The 26286-nt window shown below is 41.1% G+C and overlaps 2 protein-coding genes and 1 long non-coding RNA gene across 4 annotated transcripts in view; 2 read left to right on the top strand and 1 right to left on the bottom strand.

The window, feature by feature from the left end:
• The first annotated feature begins 457 nt into the window (after positions 1 to 457).
• LOC102297257 lies at positions 458 to 22960 on the top strand. 2 transcript variants are annotated; one of them, XM_005941994.3, is made up of 8 exons: positions 458 to 482; positions 682 to 765; positions 904 to 1103; positions 8780 to 8824; positions 9128 to 9166; positions 9838 to 9952; positions 11841 to 12002; positions 14242 to 22960. In XM_005941994.3, the coding sequence occupies exons 3-8, from the start codon at positions 993 to 995 to the stop codon at positions 15357 to 15359; spliced, it is 1590 nt and encodes a 529-aa protein (XP_005942056.1). In that variant the 5' UTR covers positions 458 to 482; positions 682 to 765; positions 904 to 992; the 3' UTR covers positions 15360 to 22960. The 2 variants fall into 2 exon arrangements, with proteins under 2 accessions (XP_005942056.1, XP_042084457.1); XM_042228523.1 differs by lacking the exons at positions 458 to 482; positions 682 to 765; positions 904 to 1103 and adding an exon at positions 2960 to 4836.
• On the bottom strand, positions 20018 to 26236 carry LOC121815843. The gene is made up of 2 exons (XR_006055408.1): positions 24097 to 26236; positions 20018 to 22747 (listed from the first exon to the last, which is right to left on the bottom strand). It is a non-coding gene; the product is annotated as an uncharacterized LOC121815843 (long non-coding RNA).
• pdcd4a (programmed cell death 4a) overlaps positions 22775 to 26286 on the top strand; it is a 17387-nt gene continuing 13875 nt past the window's right edge. Inside the window, exon 1 of the mRNA XM_005941995.2 lies at positions 22775 to 23212. Coding sequence (XP_005942057.1) covers positions 23176 to 23212 — 37 coding nt within the window. The 5' untranslated portion in view covers positions 22775 to 23175. The remainder of the gene's footprint in view (positions 23213 to 26286) is intronic.

Below are 26286 nucleotides of genomic sequence, written 5' to 3'. Positions count from 1 at the left end.
GCTGCTCCACTTCAAGGCTAAAGCTGTACACAGATATCTGCTTCGGGGCCTAGAACTGACTTGTTACGCCCCTGTAACAAACACAGCATAAACGAACAACAACATAAAGCACAACAATTTTTAAATTTACTTACTTTACGTGGTTGCCTGCGCGCGCGCATACCTGAAAAAAATACATTAAAATTAATAAATAAATCGATCTGTCAATCAATGTCACTGTCCTTCAGCAGCGGTCGTTTCCGCTCGTGCTGCACGCCAGCAGCCTCCTCGTGGCAACAGGGGGCATTCTGATTGGCTGGGACTTAACAAGCAATTTAGCCTTAGGAGGCCGTCACAGCTTTTTGCGGCTAATAATTACAGTATCGAAGCAGTTCCGTTGTAAATAAACGTTCCGAAATGTTGCGATGCATGCAGTTTATTTGGAAGTTATATTATTAAATAATGTCAAATAGAACTGAAAACTTAACTCGCATCTGATACAGGTAGGTGTGCTGCAAAAGTTTTACAAAAGTTGAGCTCTTAAGAACATTATTTTCATAATTTCAATACTAATTTGTTAATATTTATATAAACTAAGTAGATTCAGACATTTATTTTGCCTCAGCAAAAAAACATACCCGGGCAAAGCTCTTATATTTTTGCCACTATTTATTTCGTTGTGGTTATATTTGTGTTTAATAGAGCAACACCGTGTGGACCGTGAAAGCAGCCTCTCTGAGGCTGTTGCTGGGAGCTCCGGCCAATCAAAGCATACAGCGCTCCCGTGTAAGTACTGTGGTGGCTGGGGGGAAAAAAGCATGACATCATGCTCGGCTCCGTCCGTCTCTACGAGTGAAACATCTTCCTTCTACTACAGCAAACAACAGGAGCCGACTGAGCCGTCTGTGTTGTGAATTTGCGCAGGTCCAGCCGTAAAATACACCGAGAGAGCGGCCCCAGTACACCGGAGCGTGCAGCGGAGGCGGGGAGGGGCATCAGCCCGTTTGGGGGGAATGGCGGATGGGGATGCTGTCTTGTCTGTGGAATGGGACAGTGGTGATGAGGGTTTAGCCATGGATCCAGAGAAAACACTGACTTTCTGCCACGGGCTGCAGACTATGGAGGTAATGCACTGCACAGCTTTACATTTGATGCGCACGCAGCTGTCAGCAGCTGTTCTGCAGAGCAACATGCTTCCCTCGGCCTGTGGGGTTGTTGACAAACAGCAGTGACCTCGGCATATTATTATTATTTTTATTTCGTCACCTTTTGGTCATTACATCTGTGACATACACGAGACAGCACGTGTATTTGTGCACCACTGCAGTCAGTCAGCTTAGGTCTCTGTTTTATTTTATATTTAATTATTTTTAACATTGGGAAGGCTGTCTGTAAGTCTGTGGCCAATGCAAAATATCTGTAAGTTTGACTTGAAGACGTGGTCGTGTACAACGAATATCTTAGACATAACAGGATTGGTTTGCAAATCCTTTAAGATAAAGCAAAGATTCTTGGTTTATATTAATTTAAACTTAGACACTAAATTAATGAATTTTTGGTTATGATTTGCCGTATTTCAGTTTTAGATTGTAGTTTTCAAGACTTGTGGACAAGTAAAAATTCCTTGTTTAGCAATGTGGCTTAAAAACCTGCAAATGGACAAACAAGAGCTTTTTAATGCAAGACACCTTGTGAATCTTGGCTGTTAAGAAGAAGAACATTATTCTACTGAACTGGGGAAGTGGTTTGTTCAATGACTGTGTTGTTCTCTGCTTTGAGTGTGTTGTCTGAAAGTATTCAGTGAATACAACTCCAGTTCTAAATGAATTGGGAGACTGTGTAAAATGCAGATCTTATAATCCTATATTTTATTTGCAGTCGAACATATAAAACACATCAGATGTTTAAACTGAGACATTTTACTTTATCATGAAAAAATTTAGCTGAATTGAATTTAAGAATTTAAGACAGCAGCACATTTCAAAGCGGAAATGTGGGTAGCAAAAAGCTGGAAAAGTATGTGGTGCTAAAAAAGAAAGCTGGAAGAAAATTTTCCAAATAATTTGGTTAAATGGAAACAGATCAGTAACATCATAGGGTATAAAAAGAGCATCTTAGGGAGGCAGGGAGAGGTTCACCAGTAATGCAGAAAGCTGTCTACAAGTTGCAGAACTATTTCAGAATAATGTTCTTCAATGTAAAATTGGAAAGACTTTGAATATCTCATCATATACAATCCATAATATCATCAAGACTGTGAAAATCTGGAGAAATCTCTGTGTGCAGTGAACAAGGCCAAAAAGCTCACGATCTTCCAGCCCTCAAGTGGATCTGCATTTAAAAACAGGAATGATTCTGTCATGGAAATCACAGCAGGGGCTCATGAACACTTCCAGAAATCATGGTGAACACAATTCACCATGCCATGCACAAAGGCACGTTAAAACTCTATCAAGCAAAAACAAAGCCAGACGGGAACATGATCCAGAAAGTCCATCTTTCTCTGGACCAAAGCTTTTTGACTGTGGTGTATTTTAAAAAAAGCTTTTCTGTGGTCAGAGAAATTAACGTTTTAGACTTGTTTTTGGAAAACAAGGACACCACGTCTTCCGTACTAAAGATGAAAAGGAGCATCCAGCTTGTTATCAGTGCTCAGTTCAAAGGTCAGCATCGCTGATGGCATGCACCAGTCGACGTGGCAGTTTTCACATCTGGAAAGACTCGCTCAGTGCTGAAAGAGTTTAGCATTAATGGTGGAGCAACATGTGCTCCCATCCAGAAGATGCCTTTTTCAGAGAAGGCCTTCCATATTTCAACAAGACAACGCTAAACTGCATCTATGACATAGCATGGCTTCCAAATCAAAGAGTTCAGATGCTGAACTGGCCTGCCTGCAGTACAATTTTATGAGATTTGCAATCATTGATTCTATTTTTATTTAAGTTTTACTCAACATCCCAACTTTTTTTTTTTTTTACAATTAAGCTTTTACATAGCTTGATCTTACTTTAATAAAAAGACTCACAAGAGCTGCTTTTATTTATTTATAGTCAATTACTCATCGTAATATGCAAACTGTTGATGTTGTTAAGATTTTAAAAATCCATCCGTTGCAGTGACCCTTAGGGAAACGAGGGAAAGTACCTGCTATGCCGTTGAGTGTGTGAGTGTCTTGAGTTGAGTGTCTTGCAACTCCATGGAAACATAAAAGTGTGTCTTTGACCTCTGGCTGGATAGGATTTTAAATGTCATTGTTGCTTCTCCCACACATTGCGGTTCCATGATATGGATAAGTTTCCCCCTCTCTACCAGCCGCTGAGTTTCTCACAGGCAGGTCGTAACGTTGTTTTGTTTGCTAGTCTTCTGATTAATTGTTGATTGCTGTTGTTACTCTGTGTGGTTTATTTCACAGGCAGATTAATTGGGTGTCTCTGTTCGGTTGATAAATAGGGCTCCATTTAGGTTGTTTGTATTTGTGATGGTTGACATTGTGAGTAATTATTTACTGTAGCATTGCAGTGACTCTCAAACTGCTGAGGCATGGATAACTAAGGGAAATGAAAGTGAATGAATATGACTTTTTGAGGGTAAAATAAAGAAGCTTTGCTGATGCTGTTGCATTGACTTTTTAACTAAAATTCAGCTTGGTCATGAGAAAATATAAAGTGTGGAGCATTTTAAGGCTCTGAAGTGGAATGTGCTAGAGAAAGGTCTGAATACTAGACTGTTTTACACAATGGTTATTTTGGGCTTCCAGTTGCTGATAATTATTTCCTTAGGCAGGGTCACAAGAGGTCAGTCTGAGGAGGGGTCTCTCAGAGGTCATTTACCAGAGACACTCAGTGGTGCCTACTGAGCATACATGCAGGAGTGTAGCGACTCAGCGTCTGTCTGCAGACAAATAATCGTTTTTCTGTATTTGTGAATAATAGGTCTCACTGTGACTCTGTGGACTCCAAAAGCTTTATAACTGGCTTTGTACCCTTTCCAGGCTCTGTTTAAGTGATTTCTTGATTCAACAGGTCCACCATTAATCAGGCCAGAGTGTGGCAAGTAAAACTGAACTCATATGGTCAATGTGGTTCATTCATGATTTAACAAGGGGGGCAATTACTTTTTCACATAGTGCCAGGTAGGTTTGGACAAATCATGATTTAAAAACATCTGAAACATGTAAGTGTAATAAATATGGAGGGAAAAAAGAAATCAGGAAAGGTGCAAATACTTTTCACAGCACTTTACCTGCACTATTTCAGAGAGGGAAAAACTGTGCAGTACACATGAATGAATTGTGTTTGTATAAATGTGTCCTGTTGTCGTATTGGACGGTGGTTTCACATGTTGACCTGTTTTGTTGCACTCTGTCCTCCTTGGTTGGCCTTGTTGCAGTAAATATTTGTGTATAACACTTGAGCCTCCTCAGTGTTCTTCCTGCTCGAGGAACTTGGTCTGTTTACATTTTAAACATTGGGGAACTGGTTGACTTTGCTAAGAAAAGCTTTGAAAGTAAAATGATGCCATTTGCACATAATTTTGGTTTTTTTTGTTTTTGTTTATTTGTTTGTTTTTTACTATTCTTTTGGGAGGGTTTGTAAGCAAAGTTATGGAGACTTGTCAGGACCTTGGGTGGAAATCATTTGTGGTTAGTCTGCGGTATCTGAGGAAGCCTGAATGACTTTTCATCACACTTGTATGCATATCCTGTGCCGTGTGGTGGGCTTACCTCTCAGGAAGCACATAGGAACTCAACCTGATGGTATTTATGACAGAACATTTCCTGTCTTGACTCTTTATGTTTTCCATCAGTATAGGCCAAGTCCCCAGAGGTTGTTACATTTGACACTGGTATTTGCAACGGTAGGTAACATAACCCAATATTTATCAGTTTACAGAAGAATCTCTACTGTATTTGTCCAGAATTCATTTTAAAATCTTTCTTTTTAAAAAACAAAATCCCGTTAGGCCTTATTATATCTTTAAACGCCATAGTGTCATAATATCCTAAGAGAGTACTTTGTTCTCAAGCTGTAGGCTTACTTTTGATTCCTTGAGTTTCTAAAAGCAGAATGGGAGGCAGAGCCTTCAGCTCCCAGTTTGTTGAGGGTCATCTCATTACCACATCCAGTCTTCTAGTTAACCTCCAAAGGCGTAAGCCTAAATTATAAAAGAGAGCTGAAAGAGAAGGGACAAACAACATATCCAACTACTGCATGTCAGAAACTATTATCTGCTGCCTCTTTGTTTATTGCCTTGTTTATCATTTGTGGTTCCCCTATACTTCCCTTCATTTTCCTTAGTACTTCCTCTTATATCCACGTGGTAGATGGCTGCCCCTCATTGAGGCTGCTTCTGCTGGAGATTTCATCCTGTTAAAACAGCAGTTCTTCTTTCCCACTGTCACCAAATGCTTGCTTACAATGGATTGTGTGAGGATTAGGGTTCTCTTACTAACAATATAGGGGCTTTAATTTATAATATACAGCACCCTGAGACAACTGTTACTGTAATAGACTTTGATTTGTTCATGGAAATGGGGAGTCATCTTCACACACTAAGGTTAATTATGGAGTTCCACTTGGTTCTGTGCAAGGTCCAATTCTGTTTACATTATGCATGCTTCCTTTAGGCAGTATCATTCGATACTGCATAGCATATACTTTCACTGTTATGCAGATGACATCCAGCTTTATCTATCCATGAAGCTAGATGACAAATGCCAAATACTGTATCAAAGACAATGAGGCCCTAATTTCCTGCTTCTAAAGTCAGTCATTGTACTTGGTACTAGAAATCTTAGAAACATGGTGTCTAACCAGATGCTTACTCTGGATGGCCTCCAGGAACACTAAGGACTCTTGGGGTTTATTCATGTATTTTTTCACCAGGATATGCCTTTCAAAACGCATCTTAAACAAATATGTAGGACTGCTTTCTTGCATTTCCACAACATCTCTAAAATGAGAAACATCCTGTCTCAGAGTGACACTGAAACACTAGATTAGAGCTGGGCGATATAAGATTTTTTCATATCACGATGTGTTTTTTTCATTTCAGGCGATAACGATATCTATCACGATATAAGCCAAATAACTATATTTGTAAGATTTAAATGTGCCGTTGCTCACAAGTAAAATGTGAAATAACCAGCAGCTTGTTTTTATTTAAATATTTATTTCCCATAATAAGTTCAACAGGATAGGTGTACTTAAGGAACATGAGACTTTTTCAGATAAATAAATCTTAGTTTGTTTTACAGAAGAACAGACAAAACTGACTAACTTTTGTCAATATCAAATAAACTGAGAACTAAAAGGAAATTCCCAATCTCTCCTTGTTGTATAGCTGAGCTTTTCAAACAGTTTTAACAGTTACTTTAGTCTGACAAAAGCCGAATGACGAATTAGCGCTTCCAGTCAGAGATTCAGCATGCACCGCTTTATTGTATTTCCAGACTTGCTTTCGGCACATTTACAGTGCGCGCTATTCTGTTTTTTTGTCAGACTTGAAATAGTCGAAATACCTTCACACTACGGAACTTCTATGGCCCTTCTGTTCGACAATCTCTCCGGCGTTGGAACCATCATCTGTTTTCTCTTCGGTAACCTTCGGTCACGCTCTCGGTTGATTTTTCTCTAGTCGGCACACTCATTTCCTCCATTACCCGGGCGGCACGGCGGCTGGCTGCTTCCCAAACAAATACACATGTGCGGCTTGGCACTTGTGCTGTACGTAACAAGTCACGTGACGTGACGCTGCGGCTGTGATTGGTTTGGCTCTGCACTACTTAATTTGGATTGGCTGTTGTTCTTTTTTCTTTTCTTTTTTTTTAAAGAGGACAAGAGAGACGAGGCCTGTCGCAATAGTTTAACTTTTCCTCGATAGAAAAGTTAATTTCGCAATACATATCGTTATCGTTCTATCGCCCAGCTCTACACTAGATCATGCATTTAATACTTCTAGGCTGGACTATTGTAATGCATTGTTATTATCAGGTTGCCCTTAACTCACTGAAAAGCCTTCATCCATCCATTCCCTTCCGCTTATCCTTTTCAGGGTCGCGGGAGCCTATCCCAGCTGTCATAGGGTGAGATGGGGGGTTCACCCTGGACAGGTTGCCAGTCTGTCGCAGGGCTAACACACAGAGACAGACAACCATTCACGCTGGGCAATTTGGATTATTCAATTAACCGATCCCCACAAACTGCATGTCTTTGGACTGTGGGAGGAAGCCAGAGTACCTGGAGGGAACCCACGCAAACATGGGGAGAACATGCAAACTCCACACAGAAAGACCCCGGCCTGATGGTGGAGTTGAACTCAGGACCTTCTTGCTGTGCGGCAACAGTGCTAACCACCGTGCCACCCTGAAAAGCCTTTGGTTTATCCAAAATACTACAGCAAGTCTACTGACAGAGACTAGAAAAAGGAAGCATATTAGTTTCTCTTCAGTGGCTCCCTCTTGACTGCAGGCTTACTTGTAGTTCCTAGCATATTTAAAAGTATAATGGGAGGCAGAGCCTTCAGCCTTCAGGCTTCTCTTCTGTGGAACTAGCTCCCAGTTTGGATTCAGGAGACGGACACCCTCTTTAATTTTAAAATTAGGCTTAAAACTTCCCAGTTTGATAAAGTATATAGTTTGGGCTGGATCGGGTGACCTTGAATCCTCCTTTAGTTATGCTGCAACGAGCCAAGGCTGCTGGAGGGCTTCCCATAAGATTCCCATCTGAACAGTTTCTTTTCCACCTATCTTTTTTCACCTACTCACACTCACACTGTTTATACAGCACTCTACATTTACTTTGGATTAATCATTAGTTATTAATAATCTCTGGCTCTTTTCCACAGTGTGTCTTTTCTCCTGTATCCCTCCCGTCACCCCCAGGAAGAAACGTTGTTTCAGGTTTCTTCCTGAAACAACGTTTTTCCCGCTGTTGTGATTTGGTGTAATATAAATAAAATTGAATTGAAAAGCAGTTTTCTATAAAAGCATCTCAAGGAAAGCGGTTGTAATCATATACACATATTTCTATCTACCGCACCAGTTTCTGATGAGAAAAATGTGAGTTATGTATCCTTTCCTGTGTCTGCTATAATGCCAGGTACTTATTTGGAGCCTGTCTGCCCTTGTCAGGTTGATACTCTTCCACTAATGTCACATAATGTTTTGTGATGCAATGTTAATTGCCCTGTGGATGCATCAGGTGTTACAAGTGGATACTATACAGTACTGCAGAGTTGTGTGCCACATATTATACTAAATAACAGTAAACACAAGTGTCTCTTGGCTAAATACGCTTCACTGTCAGAGAAGCATGTGGAGTTGGATTATTCATGAACGTTTAGGTCACTGACATGAATAGAGAGCAGAGGTGATTCTGGTACTCAGAATAGTTGCACAGATATGTGCGCATTGTACACACACAAAGTATGCAGACTGTGATCAGCACTGTTTCAATCAAAATATGAGTGAAGCTGAGCTTTGAGAATAGACGTGGGGTACTTTTCTGATGTTTTATGACTCTAACAGTTAACTAACAGATTAATGAGTAATGAAAATAATTGGTAGTTACAGGCATGTATTTGAAACGGGGAGCGCACAGGGAACGGTTGTATGAGCGACCTTCCCTTCTTTCTTCTTGAAAAGTCAGTAGTAGCCACCGGCTTAATACTGGAAAATGGGTCTTTAGTGGCCAATTTTATATGCTTGAATTACTGTAATAACAACACATCATATCTTTTGTTTTCCCTTTACTTTTTTTAAGCTCTATTTTAACTGTTTTCTCTCTCTGCCTTTTACTAGATGACTATGTCCCTGCAAGGGCTGGATGTAACCGAAGAAGCTACGGTAGGGAGTTCAACCTTTAACCACAACTAAATATTGTCCACACGGGTAAAAAGGCCTCAGAGCCTTTTCCTCAGTGGTTGCTATAGTAATGCATAATTATTTGTTAGCACTTGGGTCTTGTGTGGTAACTATGCACATGACAGATTTAGCAACCTCTCCTCAGTGCTTTATTAGTATGGTTTATGGCTTTGCTCAAGTGTCTGAGCTCATTGAGGTTGTTATAATGTAAAAGCTTTTTATGATGTGCACATTTTTAATGTTTGGGTTTTCACTTGCTTTAGTTTCTTCCCTTTCTCACTATAGGTGCCTGTGAAACAGATCGAAATGAGCACAATCAATAAGGTGGGAGGCTTTTTAAAACATTTTTTAAAACACTTTTTTACCCGCAGCTGCCATTAAATATGCACTCATATAAAAAGTAAGATTACAGATGCAATAACTGTTTATTTCATTGTTAACAGAAAAGTATCAGAGATTTAATATGAAATATAAAATAATACTTTCCACCTGATGATGCTTTTGATAACTATTTTTTATTTCTAAGGTTTCAGGTACACATAAAAGTGTGTGTGTATCAGTAGTTTAAAGTTTGGTTAGACTTACTGTGTGCTTCATTAACAAACAACAGAAAGACACAACTAATAAATGGTTAACTTCATGATCCATCTGTGAACACCAAAACCAAAATAGACGTAAAAAGAAAGAAAGAGAGAGAGGGGACATCATCTGCAAATTAAGCAAATGTTGCTTTGTAATTGGAGTGGGGGAAGAAATTGATAGAGCATAGGAATACCAGATGTGTTATCTATACAGGCAAGCTAAATAGATTTACTGTAATTTTACTATTTTGTCAGTGAGGCTGCTTTTTCTTTTTTTTCTTTTTTGCTGATCAGAGTTTCCACAGTGGATTTTGGGCATCTTGGCGGTGCAACGATTAGCACTGGGCTCCAGTTTAGACCTTCCTACAATATTTCCACTGTGGTTACATTGCGATGTGGTGTTTTATCTATTAGATGGCGAGGCATCCAAAGTACTGTCCTGGAGTGAACAACAGTCCAGGTTACCTGTGTGAAACGGGACATTGCTGCGGGGAGACGGGCTGCTGCACCTACTACTATGAACTCTGGTGTGAGTCAACTGACCGCTTCTTCTCTGCTGTGCTACTGAGGAAAGGGTTCTGATTTAATGGCTGTTTATCGTTCATTACTCAGACCTGCTGGGAAACATTCAAGGTGTCCTATTATGCTTACCTGCAGCTCTAAAGTCCTGGTCTCATAATCTACTAATGTTGTTGCCTCCGCCAAGGAGGTGATGTTTTTTATAGCCTTTGGTAGCTGTCATTCTTCCTGTCTGTAAACGTGGTACATTAAAAAGCTTCGAATGAATTCTGATAAAACATCGTAGGCGTGTAGAGTGGGGTCATGTTAACAATCCATTAAAATTTGGCTTACATTCAATTCAGTTATATTTATGTAACACCAAATCACAACAACATGACCCTATAATAATAATAATCATAATCATAATCATAATCATAATAATCATAATAATCATAATCATAATAAACACTCAGACAACCCCAGATGACCAAGCACTTGGTGACAGTTCAAAGGAAAAACTCCCTTTTAACAGGAAGAACCAGAAGAAATCTCTGGTTTCTTTTAATAGACCCATTAAAACACTACTAAGACTTTCGATGTCAACTTAATGATTTAATGGTCGAAAACTGACAAAAAACATTCTAACCTAGAAACTATGATGCTTACAAATTAGATGTGTACTGCAAAAACATAGGAAATACCACATTGTCACATTTGACCTCTACTTTAACCTCCTAGGACCTGGCGTCCACATATGTGGACAGCACATTTTGGGTTGTCTAGACCAAAATACAAAATTTTGCTCTACAAGGGCCTGATTTCCACTTACGAGGACATTATACTACCTCTGTTCTATCAAAGTTTAAAGCAAATATCCTCATATGTGGATCTCATTTCTCTCAGAAACAAAAATCAGGTAAAAAAAAAAAAAAATCTGGTAATTCTTTCTTTTTACATTAATCAGGTCCCAATCAGCCCAAATGGCAAAGAGAATTTAAAAATGCATGCCATGAAAGAGTTCGGGTCTTAGGAGGTTAAATTCAGTAGATTGTTTTGAAGGCCAAAGTGTTTTTATTGACAGCATATGGACATATAGGGAACGATATATGGAGATTTTAAATATTATGTTACTTCGGACCGCTGACCTCTCCTTTAAATTCAAACAAGGTCAAATTTCAAAAATTTAAATTTTGTTAATATTGGCAACCTGTAGGAGATGATACTGTTATGTTCAGATTCAAAATATCACATTATAGTTTGCATCCAGATTTTATGTCATATTTGACCTCTGACCTCACTTTGATGTTACACATCTTCCTTTCTTGGTGGAGGTTTGCGCTCTTCGAGTGTTTCTAGTTCTTACATGGTTCAGTTTAAAATAATCCTTAATGTTTACGTTCAGTAAGGAAGATCTGTAATCTATCATCTGTCGTCTTGGGGGTTCGGCTGCTTTCTGGTCTTTACATTGCTACCACTTTCCCAACCCTCAGTCTTCATCTTCGCAACCACCCTGGGTGTTCCTGTCCTAAATCCTATTGCCGCTGGGATTCCCCGCTGCCGTGATAGGTCGTCAGAGTCTAGTCACATTCCTCCATAAATCGTGTTCAGTTCTTCCTTATCTCTCCTTATTGAAATGTGCCTTGGTGCGGTGCTTTTATGTGTCCTTCCCCCGTCTTTAAGACAGCTGTTTTAGGATTGGCTCGCTTGCACAAACAGAAAATTTGAATAGTGTGTGCTCTGGGCTGTTGGTTACCTGATGCGCCTGAAAGCTCAATGAGTCCTTTGATAAAAAGCAAAACTTGTGTGAAAGCCGAGTAAATCTGAGATGAAATTCAGCTAACAGACCTGAAGGTTACGTTTTCTTTGTTTGTTTGTTTTCTTTATCTCGATGGCCACTCATTTCCTGTTTTCTACAGGGTTCTGGCTCTTGTGGACGGTGCTGATCCTCTTCAGCTGTTTCTGTGCTTACCGCCACCGCCGGGCCAAGCTGAGAATTCAACAGCAGCAGAGGCAAAGAGAAATCAATCTGATCGCTTACAACGGCGCTTGCAACTACCCTTCATCAATGCTGGACCTCAGTATGTTTGCTTCATTTTAAATCGCACATGCTGTAGCTTTTGAATACTAAATTAATCAGTTCCACAGACTTTGCATGCGTTATGATTTCCTTGCACCACTTTTTCTGAGGAAATAGAAATATGCCTACATTTAGATACTTCAAAATAAGTCTGTTAACAGGCATCATACGGAAGTAATAAAGCAGTAAATGTAAGCATGTTTTGTTAAATGAACTGTTTTGTGGAGTTTTAAATTGAGGAAAGAGGCTCATGCTTTTAATGTAACAGCGAGTAAAAATCTTCATATAGAAGCTTTTGGTGTGCACATCAGTCTGTTTGCAACTCACCAGTGTGTGATGCAGCGCAAAAGCCAGCCAAAGGCACAGACAGAACTCAGAGCAAAGATGCATTTGAGGACATGTTTGTTATCTAAATTCTATTATCGGCAAACATCTCTCAAGTCTACCGCAGATTTACTCCATTAGTGATGCTTTCCGTCTTTTGCCTGTGGTGAAAAATTGTGTGGACTGTGATCGATTGACAGCTTCTTGTAAACCTAGTGAAACCTATTTGCATTGTTATTAAACCGTGATCACGCAAAGAATGGACACAGTTAAAAATTACGTTAATCTAGAAGTTTTGACATTTTAGGAAACAAAGTTAAAGGTTATCATTTTGGATGGTCTTTCACATGCTGCGTCATATACGTCCAACTATTCCAGAAGTGGTAAACAAACACCAGATGTAGCACAAGGTTTCATACTTAACTATGTTTTTGCACAGCTAGTTTTAGTTAACTACAATAAAAATAAAAACTAGACTTTTGGAAGGAAAAAAATTAACCAATTTTGTGAACTAAAACAAAATAAAAATGGAGAGCAAACATCCTGAGTTTTAGTATCTGTTAAAAGATGTTATTGCAGCTTGCCTGAGGAGGCTTTGATGGACATGTATTAGAAAATACAAAACTTTGATAACTGATGTAGCAACAGAAATGAAACACAGGAGCTAGAAAACTTTCAAGGGAAACATGAGGTACAGCAGACAATAAGGAAGACTGAACTATTTATAAACTGTGAGTTAATTAGGGAAGTGAAAGACGGCTGGAGAACAAGCACTGCTGAAAGTAATAGGAAAAAAATTGTTTCTTGAGTCTTGATGTGACTAACTATGGAAGGAAAATAGAAATACAGTGGTGCTATAACATGGTTCACCTTTCGCGGCCTTGCTGTTTCACAGATTTTTTTGTGTGCAATTTTGCATGCTTTTTTTATTTTATTTATTTTTTTACAGTTTTCACAATAAAGCTCAAGATCCTGTTGAGACTTTTCAAAATAAACTGAATCACGTGAAAGAGCAGATTATTTACGGATGACAAGTAAAAAAGAGCCGTCAGGTGCTAAAAAATAAACCTTAGACTCAAAAGTTAGAACAGGCTTTTCCCTGCAGCACGTCGTGTAATAAATACTCACAAAGAAAACAGCGGCCGTTACAACTTGTGTCTAAAAATGTATCGTTTCATGCATCGGTTAAAACACTCGACTCCAGCTACATGACGCGCAGCTGGAAACACTTCCGGCAAGTCGAGATTCACAGAATTTACAGAAAATGTTACATTTTTGTGATTTATATCGTTATCGGGACGATAAAATTCTTATATCGGGATATGAGATTTTGGTCATATCGCACAACCCTATAGTGAGGGGTTTTACAGCCTTAAAACATCTATAATGTAAAAAATAAAGTTAGCTACTTCGTGGATTTCACCTATCGTGGGTTATTTTTAGAACGTAACTCCCGCAATAAACGAGGGACCACTGTGACCCAAAGGAAAACGACTTACAACAGAGATAAGAACCTAAAACACAAAAACTAAAAGACTTCAGGAGAACAAGAATAAAGTAAAGCCAGAGATCACTCTATAGAATAGTAAAGAATTCAAACCCAAAACTTGAAAAATATAGACATCACATGATAGAATAGCAGAAACACCTTCAGACGGAAATTGGGAAGGAAAAATTCACAGATTCTAAAAATAACACAAAACCAAAGGAGCGTGACGCCAGCAGGTTCACACTCATACCCATCTCACCGTGAAGCTCCCTCTCCGCCCTGGCATGTGGGAGGAGTAAGCTTCGACTACAAATGAGCTTGCCACACCACACCAATGAGGCATAACCCCATGAGAAAGCTAACTGACATGTAACACTAGTCTGCGTACCCGGAGCTGAAGCCTAAAAGTGTGTTTCTTTCGTCACAGGTTTTCTGGCTTCCTTCAAGTTGCCCTCTTACGAGGAGGTTGTTGCGCAGCCCAGCACCCCGCCCCCTCCTTACAGCTCCATCTTTGCACTGCAGGGAGGTGCCACAGTAGGTCCTAGCTCCTCTTACCCCCATCATCACCACCACCGTCACCCCTGCCCTCCCTACTTGGGCCCCGGCCCCAGCGGTCTGACCTCCTCACAGAGCTCTGATAACTACACCAGCTGCTCCTGTGAGTCTTGCTCCCTCACCTCCCCATCCAGCACCTCCTTCTCTGTCCAGGTGACGGATGAGACGTACGACAGCAGCCACATGTCCACGCCCAGTGAAGCAGGAGGAGATTTGGCCGTGGTGCCAAGGGTCGGGGTCCCCTTCACGCTGATGCCATCGCCACCCTCGCAGGTTCCACCTGATGTTATACCTGCGGTCACTCCAGATGTCATTCCGGTGCAGAGATGTTCCTCTAACGGTAGTGAAGGAGTCTCGCCTCCATCTCATCCACTTGCTCTCACTTTGCACTCCCGTCCTTCACACTCCTCTCGCCTTCCGCTCTCTCCCCTCTCGCTGCTATCTTCAATTCCCGCTGGTCAAGTCCACCCTCTCGTTCCATCGGACCCACTCGGAGCCATGGCTCTTCAGAGAGCGAAAGAAGAGACGTCACCTCATGATCCAAAAACCAGGCCCCTGCACTCAGCTCCTAAGCAGGCTCTCCTCTTATCAAACGTGGCTGTCTCTGTGCACTGCGGCGGCAAGGAGGAGCAAAAAAGGGAAAAAGAAGAAGAAGAGGAGGACGACGACGAAGACGAGGATGAGGAGGACCATTTCCGGCATCGACGGCTGACGGGTGACTCGGGTATTGAGGTGTGCCGCTGCCATGTGAAAAGAGGGCAACAAGAGGATGAGGACCCAAAGAAGGGGCGCTTCGATAAGGGAGGGAAAGATGTCGTGAAGGAAGGGGAGAAGGTGCTGCAGGACGGCGTGGACTGTTCCCAGCAAAAGAAGGTCGCCGCGCAGTCGTCCGTGCCGGACGACTGCACGGAGGAGCACGGCCATGTCTCTTCGCCTTCTAGCGTCATCATTAACAGAAACGAGGCTATCATCACTGTGGAGTCCCTGTAAGTAAACAGCCATGGAAGGAAGGAAAAGTGGGATAGCCTTTGTAACCGGATGAGTGACGAATTAAAGGAAAAAAAGAAAGCGATCGGTCTTAGGGAAGATTTGAGCTATCAGAACAGATTCACTGCATCTTAGTGTTGGTTCTACAAATCTCTGTAAATCTACTGAAGGGATGGCACACTATTTTTTTTGTCCTTTTTTCTTTAAAAAAAAAGGGGCATTTGGATGATGGTTGTAGAAAGTCTCCAAAATCTTCCATTAGTGTATAACTGAGCTGAGATCAGGTGACTGCACAGGCATTAGCAAAATTATTGACATGATTTTCATACTCATCCAACCACCCAGTGACCTCTGATGGACCGCCCTGTGGACGGGGACAACCCTGGAAGACTACTACGTTAATAAGACGAGTGAACTATACCAACAGCTTCTGGGTTTTCCTTTAATTTGTCATCCGCCTGTCGATGAAGACTTAAGAAGTGAAAAATGTGATCACTGAAGAAAAGTCTTGGAGAGCTTACAGAAATGTCTGCAAGCCATCAGATCAGATGAGTAACATTTTTAGGAGGGGGTCTCTGTATTTTATTTTGGGATCCCCAGACCTCAAAGTTCTTGTGATTTATAAGAGATGATTTGGGTTTGTTGTGGAGTACGAGGTGTTCTTTTCTTAAAATGCAAATGGCTCAAAATCCTAAAAATAATTCCCCTTTCTGCATCCTTTTCTTGCTAGAGCCACTATGATAAAATGTTTGTCAGTGTTTCTCTGTACGAAGCATCGAAGCAGCATTTTTAGCTCTGAAATGGAGCTCGTATCACCGGCTGCCAGCCTGTGGATATAAAATATTCTGACTTTTGTCAAATCCACACATTTTAACATAAAATATTGGTCATCTTTTTAGGCATTAAAACATGAAAGACCTTTTCTTTTTTTTATTGGAGCCCACTTCCCTTATCATAGATTGATTCAGTGGGTCAGTGTTTTATACCTTGTGTCTTATGTTGCCTCCTTCTTAAAGATTTTTTTAAAAAGGGGGGCGGGTACAAACTTTAATTAAATGTGCAGGTGGCAAAGCTTTACTATGATATTGTAGTTATACATTATAGTTTCGGACTGTTACATCAGTATACTGTATACTTAGCCAGCTGTTTGTCTTTGGGTTCAGTGCAGTTTTAACGTGCTCCTGCCTTTTGCAAGGCAATATCACTCTGAATCCTCGTGTTGAGTTTTTTACTAGGCGCACACTTTAAGCCTAAACTGATAATGAATGTAAAAGGTTATGCATTGCAACAAAAAAACGCACTCAAAGCTGTTTTTTGAGGATTTTTTTATAGCATGATGCTCGACTGAAAGCTTTTTTTGTTTGTTTGTTTGTTTTTAACAAAAAGAAAAAAAATAACAGAGTTATGCCAGCGTGGCAATCCAGTCTGTAGGCGTGTGCTTCGAGAAGTCACTTTGGAAAGACGTGCCCATCGTGATGACTGTTTGTGTCGAGTGATACTTGTTAAATATCAAAGGTGTAAATGTACGATGGAAGCATCTGAAGTCACAGAACAGAATCTCCTTTATTTTAAATACTGCTGTGGCAAAACGGGATTTCGCAGAGTCAGACTGTTTTTCTCTAAATGCCTCCTGGTTGATGACTAGTTGACATCCAGAGCAAGGCCAAGGATTGCATTAGCCTGCCATGCTCACCTGGCGGGGGATAGCACATACGTTCTCTCTCGTAGTTATCTGTCAGTACAACAATGTGCTCAAAAATAAACGGAGAGCGTCTCACAACACAATTTGTACATGTTTGTCTTGCCGTAGTTGTTATTATGAGACAAGGGTCTCAGTAGTTCGCTGACTGGAGGCCACTTTTTTCGTGTCCCTAGTTGTTTAATGCCTAAGGGCAAAGCTTTTAACTCTTAGTAGTGTGGAGAGAAATCTAATTTAGCACAGTTCACTCCTAAAAAAGAACAAGTCACATTTGCTCTTTTGAACATTCAGATGTGAGTTTGCATGGAAGTTTGAGTGGCAGTTTGCTTTCTGATGATCTCTTGATGATCATCTTCAAAGCACCTCTGCAGTGACTCGCTGATGGCCTGACAAAGATGGTTCATCCTCTGGACATACTGGCAAAAAAGCCTTTTTGGAGCCTTGCGTTTCTTCTCATTTTCATTAGTTTTAGGTAATGTGTGTCGTTGATCAGTGGTGCCTAGTTGAAAAAGTATTTTTCTGTTAGGAATCCGTAGTTTCCCAGCTAATCTGAGCGTGTGCGTGCGTGTGTGTGTGGATTAGGAATAGCTGTAAATCGAATGGCGAAAATATTTTCTAAGAGTACTTAGCAGTCTCTTTTTAAAATGCTCATATTACATGTGAGACTTGCAAAAATAGTATTTAGCAATAGTATTCACACTTTTTTTCCTTATTCTGGTTTATGCTGGCTGACAGGAAATGAGATGAACTGAAATGACATTTACCTCTTTATGACTCATATGCTAGCTGTGCTGGGCAAAGGCCCTCGATTGTACAAACACAGCAGTTTTTAAAAAAAATGCCTTTGGCGTAAGTGCAAACTTATATTATCGGGTTGTATTTTAAAGCCCCAGTGTGTGTCTTGCATGTTACTGACCTTAAACTTTAGTGTTTTGTATTGATTTTTTTTTAAGCTCATCTGACTGAAGGTTCAGTGCGCTTACGCCACAGCGAGGCATCCGTCGTCCGTTTGTCCCACCGCAATTCACAAGAATCCGTACTCCTCCCAGAGTACTGGTCAGATTTTAATGAAACACAGTGATCACCTGATGTGTCTTCACCCACACTGTGCTCAAGGTCAAGGCTGTACAAGTCATTTTTACAAGAATCGCTTCTCCTCCTGGAGTATCGGTCTGTCTTTAGTGAAGCAAGGCTAGATAATCCTGGATACGACTGTTTGTGAGCCTCCTTGACTTCTCCCTCGACTTTAATTATCATTCATTTGTGCAAAAGTGCCGCACAGCTTTCTTTCTGTACTTCACACATTACAACAACCTTTGAACTGTGATGGATCATGAAGCAAATGAGCTGTAATGTCACTGACGCTTTGGTTAGTGAGTGCTTAGTTTTTTACATTTTATTGTAGATTTTAATTAGGATAATTGTCTTAAGGGGCATCATTCTGTTTTAAATTTTACACTTAGAAAAGAGGCCAAAAAATACCATTTTTATATGGCGTCCTCTTGATATTAGTTTAGAAAGTATCCATCCACTTTCTTCCGCTTATCCAGTTCAGGGTCATGGAGGCTTAGCTGGAGCCTTTGCCCGCTGCCATAGAGCAGAGGTGGGGTACACTCTGGACACGTTGCCAGTCTCATATTCATATGAATGGGCAATTTACAATGCTTGGAGTCTGAGAGTAAGCCAGAAGGAACAGGGAAAACATGCAGACTCCCAGAAACACTTCATGGATTTGAACCCAAGACCTTCTTGCTGTGAGGCAACAGGTTCAACCACTGCACTACCGGCATAGAAGCTATTAACAGAAACACAAAGTTAGCGTGTGGATCTATCGGATACTAGCTGAGGTGGTTCAGGCATCCGATTAGAATGCCTCCTGGGTGAGATTTCCTGGGCATGCTCCCGTGGAAAGAGGCCCCGGGGTAGGCCCAGGCCACGCCGGAGACACTACGTCCCTCAGCACTGCCTGGGAATGCCTCGGTGCTTTCCCCGAATGAGCTGAAGGAGGTGGCTGGGGAGAGGGAGGTTTGGGATTCCCTTTTGATCCAGCCCCAGATGAGCTGGTGGAAAGCGGATGGATGGATGTTTAATTTCTATGACTGAACCTGAACAAGATGGTGAAACATAGGAGTCACACACTGGGGTTTATTGTATCCCGACTCCTGCTTTCATTTGACGTCAGTGTAAATAGAAGCGGTTTGATTTGTCTCGCCTTGTCAGAAGCCAATTTGTGTGGAGAAATATGCCCCAGATTTTACCTTTGTTACCACTCTTTGGCCAAGGCCTGATATAAGACTGTTACCTCGCTCGAGTTTTGACTGTAAAGGACTGTTCTCTCCTTCTGAAGATAGTATCTACTATATATTTGTACTGATTTTATTTTGTAATGCCAAAAGTTAAAGAATTGAATAAAAATACAAAAAAAACCCAAACCTCACATTGGTACAGCCGTTGAACCATTTTGCCAGAAAACAAAAAACAAAACATCCAATCCTTTTGATTCAGGATAACTCAAGACTGTCTCCTTCTACTCCTGCAGCTACGAGACAGCAGCATATATAGCAGTATGTATATGTGACTGTACATGGAATAGTTCCGATTAATATTACTACAACATGTGGTGTACTTTGAAGGTATCTTTGTGCAATTCTACCTGCGGCTCTTCAGCGTGTCGTACGTATGTGTGAGAGAGTAACCGTGCCGTTTTCTTGTTAAAAATCACTGTCGCTTATTGTGAGGATAATGTTGAGTATAATGTTAACATAATAACTGTCGATTTAAAAAAAAAAAAAGCCAAAACTTTTTCGTGTCATCATGGATATCAAGTTGATTTTGTATCTTGGTGTAAAGCAGATTCAGAGATTTCCGATGCATACTGAGTGAGATGTTCTCACGTTTGTTGTGTCTGTTTGGTTGCACACCATCATGTTTTTTTGCTTTGTTTGTTTGGGGGGTTTTTTTGTTTTGTTTTTTAGAAGGTGGGGTTGTATTTAGATTTCTTCCATCTCACTGATCATCACTGAGATTCTGCGATATTGGACGCAGACGTCTGCTTAACTCTATTGAACAGAAAACTGGATTTTGTGTCAAAATAAATGTGCTACCAAATACATGTGTGTACTTCTGCTTCACATTATACGCGCCTGTAGTTCTCACATATTCTGCTGTGAAATACACCCGATCTGCCGCCTGACTAATCTCCTATTCGTGAGTATCTGTCGCCGTGAATGACTCAGAATAAATCCGGCAGTCAGCTCTGACTCTGAGAGGTTTTTGACTTTTCTGAAGTTTGATATCTGTGTCCTTGCCTTGCTGGCAATGCAACAGTGATGATCACACAAAGTATAAGAGGCTGAGAAGTGATCCTCTATACTCTAATCAGCCACTTTATTAGGTACACCTTGCTAGTACTGAGTTAGACCTATTTCAAACTTCACATTTTCTTTAATTCTTTATGGCAAAGGTTTAATGAGGTTTGGTGTATTATGCATTCAAAAATGAGTGGTTGTTTTAGTTACCTTTTTCTTTCCTACCTGCTCAAAGCCGGCCACTCTCGGCCACTCTCCTCTAACAACTGTAATCAGCAAGAACTGCCTCTCACTGGACATTTTCTCTTTTTCAGACCATTCTCTGTAAACCCTAGATATGGTTGTGAAAATCCCAGCAGATTAGCAGTTTCTGATATACTCAGCTGTCTGACACCAACAATAATACCACATTAAAATACACTTAAATCACATTTCTTCCTCATTCTAATGCTCAGTTTGAATTCCACCAGGTCAACTTGACCATATTATTTCAACCTTTTTTCTTTAAGGAAGAAAGAGAGCCTATTCGACCTGTCATAGGATCAAAGGCAGGATATACCCTGAACGGGTCGTCAGTCTGTCACAGGGCTAAAACATCTCTATGTTTGTGCTCACATTCACACCTTTGGACAGTTTAGAATCTCTAGTTAACCTAATCTTAACCTAATCTTTCTTCCTCCCACAGTCCCAGTACCTGGAGAGAATCCAATTAGAAAGGCCCCTATTAATAAGCAAGCAGCTGTACCCAATGAAGTGGCCAATGCGTGTATTTTCTCACTTATACAAGTTTTGAGCTTACGTGTTACCTTTGAAAAGGGACACGTCTCCAGTGCTGAGCTTCACTTCACTGCCCTGACTCAAAACAACAATAATACTCTTATTTCACAAACTCACACACACTCAGAGTAACCGAATCGCTCAAATCTGCTGTCACAATCTATAGTCATACATTCCTAAGTTAATCTGCATTTAATAAAATGCCTACAGCATCAAGTGAAGAAAACATGGATAAACCGGTTCATCGATGGCATGATGGTATCAGTGTGTACCACCCACATTCAACGACACGTGAAGGTGGACCCACTATCACCGTGGGGAGAAAGAAAATGAAGAAAATGTGCACCGTGATCCAACATTTGGCTAAGCCAGTGAGTAGACAGGCAGGCCATTACAGTGAAAGAATAGTGTGACAGTGACAAATACTACGGGCCCATGTGATCAAACATACTTTAACGCCACCTAGCGGTGAGATTTCAGATGACATAAAAAGGTGTTTAAATGTGGATTATCACGTTTTATCTATTTATAGCAAGTTGATCAATGTACAGTAAGGAGTCACAGAGCAACTTGCATGTAATCAGATACAGACCAGGGCTGCATAAAGCCTCAAAATCAACAAATATAAATAAAAGTATTAATTGTAACACTAGTAAAATTCACAAGGATTGTAACAGTAGAAGCAAAAGAAGCTAGAACAAGGCTGATCCAAATATCTGCACCACTAACATCTGTTCTCCAATCATTCAGTGGCCCCTGCAGTAATGTGACTGAAGAGTCTGCATTTCAAAGGAAACTACTTTAGGTACTCATATCAGGGACAAACAGGCACTGTGCGATGGACGGTTTCTTTAAAATCTTTATTGGTCTTAAATAATTAAATATATGTGTAACAACAAAAAGATGAGTAAGCCTATATATAAAAGGATATAGCGCATCAAAAGGCAAGTAAACACACACAAACTACCCCATAGCCCTACTTTAAAAGTATAATAATTAAAACAAAACCGATCATTCATGCATAAGAAAAACCCCTGACGTAACCTCTCTAACCATTCTGATGAAACTCTGCTGGGCGGTAATCCTGTTGAATAGAAGTGGGCGGAACAATACAAATATGTTAGTATCGATACCAACACTGGAATTTCAGAGCTACCAGCGTAGTAGGATTGTTACTTTGTTTCTATCCTCTGAGTTCAGCATGTGGTCCACTGATCTGTGTTAAACAAATTATTTTTTGGAAATCAAAAATACACAAAAAAAGAAAGGCAGAAAGGTGAGTTCTTGCTGTCTTAACAAATTATTGTGGAAAGTAAAAGTCGTAGTGATTTAGTTGTCATTAAAATGTGTGAATTTTCAGAGTGACACTGCTCTCACGCTGCCTTTACGGGTTAAAAATATCGCTATCAGTATCGGTATCAGCAGTTCTGGCCCTGTATTTACTTGGTATCGGATCGATATCAAAAAACAGCACTGTTTGGGTATTTTCCGTTGGAGACGTGCAGACGTTTGCTGCTCTGTGATTGGTCGCTAGGGATTAGCACCCACCCCCTGCGCTGACCACTCCCCGTCCGCGTTTTCGACACGTGACTCCTCTCGCGTCGCTCCTGCAAAGTTAAAAACAGACTTTGTTTATCTTCCAGGCTGTTTGATGAAATGCTCTTCAACTAGTTCACCCGCTTCCTTCCCCCCACAGCGTGATTGTTTTTTTTAACTTTACACCCCAGCTGTGCACGCGGACAAGAGGACTGAACTCCTCCATCTCGCGCCTTCACTCATTTTTACTCATCTTTTTTTTTACTCCTCTCTAAGCTAAGCACGAAAAAGACACTCCAGCTTTGCCCTCCGTCTCTCTTGCCCGTAAAACTCGCAGTAAACGAGGCTGCTGTGCAGAGGTTTGACCTGCAGGACTGTTATTTAATTTTTTTTATTATTTTATTTTAGTGGGGGGCCTCTTGCAGCTAACGGCAGCTCGACGGGAGGAGGAGTGCACCGCCAGGGGTTTTTAATCGAGCATTTGAAGAGAGAGAGCGCCATGGCGACCGACATGGACACCGCTCCTCAGGCCGACGGTGAGTGGATCCAACCTCCAGCCTTGGAGAAGCAACCACACAGATAGGGCCTCCTCGCTCGATCCATTGTCCCTCCTCGCATGGGACTGTCTGCAACGCCAGCCATGCTCCCACTACCATGTGCTCCGTTTAAAAAACCAGACACGCACACACAGGGAGGCGGTGGTGGGTGCAAAAGATTAAAAATAAATCTGTGCACTGTAGCGCAGATTTGCGTTTTCGACTCGCACCAAACCCCATTTGTATTTTTACTGTTTGTTTTTTTTTTCTTTTGTAAGCTTGCTGTTGGTCTGCTTTTACATTTAACCCTTTCGCGCTTTTGATTGGACGAGATCGCGCTTACTTCCGCTTTTGCGAGTCGTCGTTGAGACTTTTTCTTATAGTCCATCTTCGATGCCCAGGAAGCGCGCACACACAAAAACGAACAAAGAAAGGAGTTTGTGTTTAAGCTGACAGACACGATTCCTCCGTCTGTGCGTGCGCGTGGCACCATGTCACCCTGCGTGTTTTAAAAGCTGTGCAGGTGGCATTAAACCTCAATATCCTGCACCAAGTCATATGTTGAGATCCGGGTTTGCGGAAGATATCACCGTGTTTGATCATAGATAGAAACGAAACCGAGGTTGCTTGTTTGTTTTTTGCGTTCTTGGGTTATATGAGCGATGGTTTTGATGATCATTGCGCTCTATTTGTTGTTGTTGTTGTTGTTATTGTTGTTTTATGGTAACATGACCCACATGGTTTCGACGGTGATGTGGAAATGTACAGCCCACTCCAGAATACGAGCCAACAGCGAAACCTTACATAAGCTCTGCTTTGCAGTGCATTTAAGTGTTACATAAGAAATGCATTATTAGCGCCAAGGTTGTATGGATCACACTTACCATAATCTTCCATTGGTTTGTTTGCCTGAAAACGCCCTGCAGCTGCCTGTCCCAAGGTTGTCTGTGCAGACTGTATGTGTGTGTGTGTGTGTTTATATGTATATACATATATGTATGTATATGTGACACCCCACATGGTGCATTATTGGTATGTCATAGTAGTGAGAGCATGTGTGCACGGATGGGTATTTCTGCATTAACTTCCTTGAAGGTCAAGCCTCATTGATGAGGTTGCGACAGACACCGTCAAAGAGTCTATTGTCTGGCTTGGAAAACAAGAAGGAGAACGGCTCCTCGTTAGGTCGTGGATCACTCTGAGCTCACACAGCAGTGGGTGTAAAGTCGTATTAATCCGCCCAGATGATCAGACCTTTAGGCCGTTTCTGTCAGTTCTGCAACAAGGTGCTGCTGTTAGGTGTTAATTAAGGTGTAATAAGATGAGTTATTAGTGGCTGAAGTGATGGCTTTGCACTGCCAGAACATCCCATCTACTGGGTTTAAATGGGAACTTCTGCAACAGAACAAGCCTCTCCTCACTTTCAAAACTGTGTCAAGTGCAAAAGTATTTGACCCTGGAAATAGTTTTGGAGCTTCTTGCAGCTTTTATTCTTATTACACCAACACAATCGACTAATGGCAGCGCAGCGTTTGCATTTATCCTCCTCTTTATGGTCATTTGGCACGGATTTAAAAGGGCTTCTATAAAAAAACTTGGTCTAAAAATTAGACACTGCCCCTGTGAGCAGGATGTTTCCCCACAGTGTGGGAGCAGGTCTGTGATCTCTTCAGAGAGAGAGCATGTGTATAAATGTGCATTAAGGGCATCGTGGCCATAAACATCACGTTGGACCTCTTTGTGGCTGCTCTTCTTTTGTTACCTCTTCACATTTGTGAAAAACATGTTTGCACACACCATCAGGCCCTTTAGTTCGTAAGCTGAGCAAACCGCCCGTGCTTGACAACACACGAGTGATTGGCTGATGATAACAAAACGAGCCATCAGCCTCTCGACTGTTTATCAGAGTAGCTCTAATCTTTTGTGAGCACTTTATCATTGTCGTTGTTGTTCTGCAACCAGCAAACGTTTCCAGCATAAAAAAAAAACAAGGACCGAGCACTTTCTTTTTTTTTTTTCGGTCTTTTTTTTGTTGTTGCACGTGTGGCCTGCTTGTGAGCCCGCTGCAGTTGTATATTTAAGCACAAATCACCATCCAAGTTTAGGCTAAGTGCCTGGTACATGTTTTTAAGGAAAAATTCAGTCGGAGTTTCTTTTCATTAAACTGAAATGACAGTTAAACCTCAAAGACATCCACACCCTACCCCCCTCTTTTATCATGGTGCAGATGCTTATTTGGCCCCAAAGGACATCCCACTCACATTTGCTTGAGTTAATGTAGAAAGATATCTATATATTTACAGCTACTCTTGATTTTAACCCTCTGAAACTGAGAGTAGTAGTTTGTGCCGTACATATTTACCTTTTGTGAAGCCCTTGTATGTGCAGACTACACCTGAGTGTGAGTATTTGTTAGAGGGTAGGGTGTGTCAGCTGAAGCTTTCTTTGAGAGTGAACATGTTAAATATATCCGTCATCTACACATCAATGGCTTTGACTACGTCATAAGACGTGCAGACATTGTGCTTTGACTAAAAAGAACTTGCTGTACTTGCATACATCTAACTTCATACTTGGGCAGCACATGTACTATATTTACAGCTTTGATAAACTAGGTGCGTCCCTTTGGAGTAATGTGAAAACTCTGCTCCACTGACCTTCTTCTCATTCATGCACGCCTCGGTCGTGCAGATACTTAAAGCTGAACTGGGCCGATCATGTTCTCTGCCAGCGACTAGCTCCCATACGTCATGCAGGGCAGAGGTCCTGCGCTGGCCTGCGTCTGCCTATATCTGTATGTGTGTTAAGTGGGTGGGAGGGGGAGGTTTCCATTGGGTGCTCTAGTAGGTGTGCAGTGTTAGTGTTAAAGGCTAGAGTGCGATTTGTTGTTGCAGTTTTACAGGACTGCGACGGTGACACTCAGGCCTGTTTTAAGAAGACAGCCATGTGGTCTTTGTAGAGTCTAAAAGTTAGCAGGCTTGGTTGGATTTTCTTACATTCGCTTATGCAACTCTTGTCTTTGCAAACTGCTTTTTTTTTTTTTTTTCCTCTGTGCCTTCTCATTTTTCTGCTCC

This window comes from Haplochromis burtoni, unplaced genomic scaffold, assembly GCF_018398535.1.
Source record: "Haplochromis burtoni strain Fernald_Lab_line unplaced genomic scaffold, NCSU_Asbu1 Contig_328, whole genome shotgun sequence".
NCBI classification, from domain to species: Eukaryota; Metazoa; Chordata; class Actinopteri; order Cichliformes; family Cichlidae; genus Haplochromis; species Haplochromis burtoni.
The sequence above is the reverse complement of the archived record's forward strand: the minus strand, read 5'-3'. Positions and strand labels throughout refer to the sequence as shown.

What these genes read in the sequence shown, in the direction of transcription:
- LOC102297257 (XM_042228523.1), top strand. Translation starts at nt 4,651, where the DNA reads ATGACTTTTCATCACACTTGTATGCATATCCTGTGCCGTGTGGTGGGC. An exon ending in TGACACTGGTATTTGCAACG is followed by an intron (nt 4,837 to 8,779) that starts GTAGGTAACATA and finishes GCCTTTTACTAG; the next exon opens with ATGACTATGTCCCTGCAAGG. An exon ending in AAATGAGCACAATCAATAAG is followed by an intron (nt 9,167 to 9,837) that starts GTGGGAGGCTTT and finishes TTTATCTATTAG; the next exon opens with ATGGCGAGGCATCCAAAGTA.